Below are 5,966 nucleotides of genomic sequence, written 5' to 3' on the forward strand. Positions count from 1 at the left end.
CTACCGGAAATTTCAAAAAACGAAATTTCCGGTGAACAAAAACTAACTACCGGATTTTTCAAATTTTTTGAAATTTCCGGTATTGAATATACAACTACCGGAAATTTCATTGACCAAATTTCCGATAATAAATATAATTACCGGAAATTTAGTTGCAAAAAATAGTTACCGAAAATTTCAACGAGAGAGTCAGATTTTGGAGTAATTTTTTTTTACCGCTCACGTGAATGGATTTATTAAAGATAAAATTGAGTTTTTAACAAATTGAGGAAGTACAAGTTTAAATGGGGGTACAAAAGCTAACATTCTCATATTGAAGGTCACAGGTCCAACTATAGATAATTAGGTGTCCATAGGTATAGGATGAGCATTAAAGGTATTGTCCATAGACCATATAAGGACAGGTTTTAGTATGGACATTTTTATTTAAATGTGGGTACGGGAACATACATTATAGTATTTTGTCCAAAGGGTGCTTATTGTCATCCCAAGATTTAAGTGACGTAAATAGTTTTTTTTTTACGACGGTTGTTAGAAGAATTGAACTTTTGTTTTTTTAAAGTTATAGGATCAAATTTGTATTATTGAATTCACACATCATTAGAGATAAATGGTTTATTTGTATTTTTGACTTTTCTAGTTTTTCAATCGTGAGATTTTAACCTCATAGTTTAAATCAAACGAATTTGAGTTTTCACATTTATCCTATTTCTAATTTTATAATCTTCAATATATTTTTTTAATAATTTTGCACCAAAGTGACTAATTTTAATGATGTGGCATGTCCAAATGTATTCCAACCTAGATATAAGCATTTTCAACAAAAATAAAAAATTACTTGAAAAAAAAACAAAAACAAAAACAAAAGGTCCTTATAGTCTTCACCTTCCTCTTCCCATTTCTTAAAAAAACTATAAATCTCTTCATCCCATTTTTTGTTCTAATTGTTTATTCCGAATTTCAATAGAACTTTGTAACACAATTTTAATTTACGCACTTCTTCTTTTCAAAACCTTCATCTTCTTCACTCTCTCCACACTGTGCAACTCTCGTCCCACTCTCATGATGTTCACTCATTCACATACCCATTACCACTATTTTGTCCTCCAAAAAATAGGCATCATTTACTATAGAAGAACAAAATTCATAACCAGACTTCATTATCTACCACGTGCTAGATGGAACCACCCACGGTGACTTCCACTTCATTAAGTTATAGATTAGTTCTAAGTTTTGACGCAACTGAACCTAATATGAAAAACTCACTTGTCAGATTTTTAGATCGAGTTCTTTTTAGGCTTCGATGTTGGGCTTGTTACTCTATGCTACTCGATTGTGTGATATGTAATTTAAAACATGATGTAATATGGTCATCAAACGCGGATGAAAGATAAATAGGAAGGAGAAGATAGGGGACATTATTTTTCTCTACTAATTTTTCTTAACAATATTATGGTTTTCTAATAAATAGGATGAGAAGAAAGAAAAAAAAGTTAAGAGATTAAAGACTTTTTGTTTTTTCTAACAATTTCCTGTGTGTTTATTTTTGTATTTTGCTAACAAAAATTTCTATTTTTTTTTTATAAATGCTCATATCCATACAGGAATACACTTGGACATGCTAAATCATTAAAATTGACTACATTAGTGCAAAATTAGAGAAAATATATGGATTGTAAAATAGAAAATGGATAAATCATATAATTGAGAAACTAGAAGACAAAAAATACAATTAAATTTAAATAAATATAAGTAATATTTTTTATTACTACAATAACTATTATATTAAAATTTAAACCTATTAATGATAAAAATTAAAATTTAAAATTTTTATATTTTAAATTTTAGTAATTCAAACATACATATTTAAATATATTATTATAAAATAAAATTCAAATAAGATATCAAATAAAATAACATTCTTTAAAATATTATATTTATCAAAATATAATTTAATTTTATTAATATATTAATTTTTATCTTTTTTAAAGTATAACTTATTTTTTATTTAAATATACTAAAATAAAATAAATTTTTAAATAATTTAACGTATTTTAATTACTGAAATATAAATTAAAATATCATACCAAACTAAGAAAAAAAATATCATACCAAATTTCGAAAAAATAAGACCTAAAAAATAAATCGAGAGAAAAAGGAAAAATAATCTTAAACCTTAAAAATCAATTTATAATATTAGTGTTTGAAATGAAATATAAAAATGATGTGGTGTGGGTCCATGCGTGACGCGATGACGGTGGGTCCTTAAAATTCATTTAAGGTAGGGTAGCCGTACGTAGACGTGGAAATTGGAGTGTAACGGCCTCTGAAACATCTTCACTTTCTTCCACGTGCCGACCTTGTATATTTTCTAACGCTTTTTCTCCTTTTTTTTTGTTTTTTTTTTGTTTTGGGAAATGCGAAAGGAAGAAAGTGAAAGAAAAATATCAAAAGAAAAACAGAAACTATTATGCCTTACCCTTCCCCATCGCCATCATCACACTTTTCCATTCCTTTTCATCATCATCAAATCAAATCCATTTCCCTTCTACAATCGTTCCTTCCTCTTTCTCCGAATTCTCCGAAATGGAGAATAATAATAATAATAATCACCACCGTTCAAAATCTTCCTCTAGTGACAATTCAGTTTATTTGGACGCACACGCTGCTTCCATTCATTCAACTACTTCTTCAGGTATTCCTTTTTTTTTTTATTCTAAACAATATGAAAACAATTTCCTTTCAATTTTATGTTTAATTTCTAGAGATTGCATTTTCTCATGCAATGCGAACAAGTATATACATTACTATTATTGTAATAATTAATTATGATTATGAAGATGTTGATTTTATGATTTGCCTTACGCAGGACATATTGACAGGGATTCATCAAGTGCATCACAGAATGTGGAAGCAACTGATGGAGCTGTAGGTGTTGTGGCTGAAGCTGAAACGTCAAATCGGGGTCAATGTAAGAAAGCTGCTAAAGCTGCTAAAAACCATGGATTACTGGCTAGGTTCTTTGATGAGACTGTTCCCCACAAGAAAAGGGTTTGGCTAATTCACTTGCAATCTTCAAATTTCGTGCTATTTGCTATTTTCGAGACTGCTTTTTAGTTTCTATATGCCTTGCATTGCTGCATCTTTTGATGTTGTTTTAATTGGCTTTAGATACTAATGTGGTAATTTTTGTCTCTGAAATTCTTTGCTTAACTTTTTTTAATGGTTGAAATTTGTATGCAAATGTTGCAGCTGAGATATCTAAAAAAAGCTTCCATGGTTAATGATGATGGTACTGTAGAAATTGAAGTTCCAGGACATATTAAACACCGGTCTCTAGGAAATGGAACCGGTATTATTGATCGTAGTGGTGAATCTTGCAAAGAAACACTCATTCAGGATATTGAACCTATTCCACCGCGGCAAATTGCAATGCTTATAGTTGGCACACGTGGAGATGTCCAGCCATTTATTGCCATTGGGAAGCGTCTGCAGGTGTTATTTGTTCTTGGTTTCTTCAGTAGTAGTTTTTATACTGTGATTATTTACTTGAAGAATATGTGCTGTACATCCTTGCTTTCCTCATGCTAAAGTCATGAAAATAATAGGGGTTTGAATTGAAGTATTTGATTTTACTTTGGAAATGTTAAGGACAGTAAGTAGAAATGATGTTTGTACTTTTTCACTTAGGTTATATATTCAAGGTTTTAAATTGTGGTTATGATCATGGTTGTGGCTGGCACCCTCCAACTTGATGCAGTTTGCAATTCAAAACCTGGGTTATATTAATGAAATATAGTTTTCTGAAACCACAGTTAGAAACATGATACCCTTGACACCTTTAATCATTTTGATAAACCGTTACTGGAATAAAACGAGTCAACAAATGTAGGATGAAACTCTTGATTGTTTGCAAAGTATTTTAGCACTAAGCCAATGTTTTCTAGTGTGCTACTTTTAATGTTATGACCCTGTTTTGGCTTGCTTATTTGCTTTCAAAATCCATAGAACATAACGGGTCTTCTCTTAGTAACTTGTGGTTCATCAATTCTTCAGCATGCAGATAGAAAGCTTACATCAACTTCTGTTTTTGGTTTTAACTCTAATTCTGGTGGTCCATGTGACATGCTTACTAGTTACACTCCAAATAACTTCAAAATCACATGATTTTACTTCTCTCTCATAAGTTATCCCAGTCGAAACTACTGTTTGCTGCTGCAGTAAGTTAATAAGGAAAAAGGAAGTTTTGTAACTTTGATTGACACTTCAATAAGCCGAAAACAACTTTATAGCTGCACAACTTGTTGACAAAATATAGGTTGAAAGTAATACTTTTGGTTGACTTCCCACACATCCAACCCATATGAACCATAGCTTATTATATGACTGTAAGCCTCTCCTGTGTTTCATGATTGGATTTAGAAATCTGTTTTTTATTCGATGTAGTACTTTACAAACTCATGATACTTTATAAAATCTTGAGGTTTTTATTTTTAAATGTTTTTCATTTTCTCTTCCTTGAAAAGCTTAGTTTTTGTCTCGTAACTCTGTTAATCCAATGTAATTCAATCTGATTGAAGGTGAACTTTGTTTGCAGGAAGATGGACACAGGGTTAGGCTTGCTACTCATAAAAACTTTGAAGATTTTGTCTTGGATGCAGGCTTGGAGTTTTACCCTTTAGGCGGAGATCCGAAAGTTCTTGCTGGGTGTGAGTATTTCTTATATTATCCAATACTTGATCTTGGTAAATTTAACTTTTTATAATTCTTTAAAGCCAAGTATTTTCTTCCTGAACTATCTTTTATTAATAGCTTGACATGACAACTTAACTAGAATAACAGATAGAAGGATTTCTCATGCAGCTCTATTTCTTATGATTAAAGTCAAACACAATGTAGATGAATATAGTGTTAGAAACCCTAGGCACATTGGGTTGTCAGTTTAGATGACAAAGTTTGTCATATTTGCCTTTTTTTAGGAGAGGGGATGTTTATAATACTGTTTTCAAATATAAATATATGTACTTGTCAAATGATGAATGATATTTGTTCTTTGCTCATGCTTTCAAATTATTCATATAATTATTTCTGTTCATAATTTTCTGCAGATATGGTCAAGAATAAAGGCTTGTTGCCATCAGGACCTTCAGAAATACATATTCAAAGAAATCAAATCAGAGCTATCATTCACTCTTTGCTTCCTGCATGCAATAGCCGGTACCCAGACTCTAATAAACCGTTTAGAGCTGAAGCAATAATTGCAAATCCTCCAGCATATGGTAAGATTTACTTAAATTCAGTTTCTTTCAATTTCAGCAGGCTTTGCTTCAAAATAATATAACATTGACAAGTTAAGTCTTTTTCTGCTTTCCTGAGAATGTAATCAAATATTTTATCTTATAATAAGAGATTGTATGTTATCATATATTAAGAGATTGTATAGTGGCCAAAAGTCTATTAAACAACAAAATTGTAGTCTTACGAAATTTAAGGATTCAGATGTTCTAAGTGTTTGGTAGAATTAACAAAAATGGGTAATGGTAATCTTACAGGTCCTTATAACTGTGCCTTTGTTTAATAACTCTTAAACCGTCAACCATTATCAATTAAACATTTTATAAGTAGCAGTGCACCACAAACTTTGAATATCTCAATCTAGAATTTATACTATATTCAGTAATTGTAATATGGTTAGACCCTAAGAAGAAATAAAGATAAAAAATATTGCTGGAACTTTTTTAATCTTTTTCCCGTGTAGTTTGACCTCTGGTGATACCGACGGAGGGAGGCTTTACAAGAAAAACTCTACAGTGGGTTTCAGTTTCCAAAATAAAGCTCGTGTGAGACCTTAAAGAGCAAATGATACCTGGTATTTTATGTTGATTGAGTTTGGAGCGATTGACTCCAAAGAGTGGAACTGGTCCAAGGCATATGACACACGTGTTTTATTAGCAGCAGCGATTTTT

The 5,966-nt window shown here is 30.9% G+C and overlaps 1 protein-coding gene across 1 annotated transcript; it reads left to right on the forward strand.

The window, feature by feature from the left end:
- Positions 1-2,406: 2,406 nt before the first annotated feature.
- Positions 2,407-5,960, forward strand: LOC101499485 (sterol 3-beta-glucosyltransferase UGT80A2-like). The gene is made up of 5 exons (XM_004517177.4): positions 2,407-2,695; positions 2,870-3,051; positions 3,253-3,495; positions 4,598-4,709; positions 5,109-5,960. The coding sequence occupies exons 1-5, from the start codon at positions 2,587-2,589 to the stop codon at positions 5,339-5,341; spliced, it is 879 nt and encodes a 292-aa protein (XP_004517234.2). The 5' UTR covers positions 2,407-2,586; the 3' UTR covers positions 5,342-5,960.
- Positions 5,961-5,966: the final 6 nt, after the last annotated feature.

This window comes from Cicer arietinum, unplaced genomic scaffold, assembly GCF_000331145.2.
Source record: "Cicer arietinum cultivar CDC Frontier isolate Library 1 unplaced genomic scaffold, Cicar.CDCFrontier_v2.0 Ca_scaffold_5701_v2.0, whole genome shotgun sequence".
Classification (NCBI taxonomy): Eukaryota; Viridiplantae; Streptophyta; class Magnoliopsida; order Fabales; family Fabaceae; genus Cicer; species Cicer arietinum.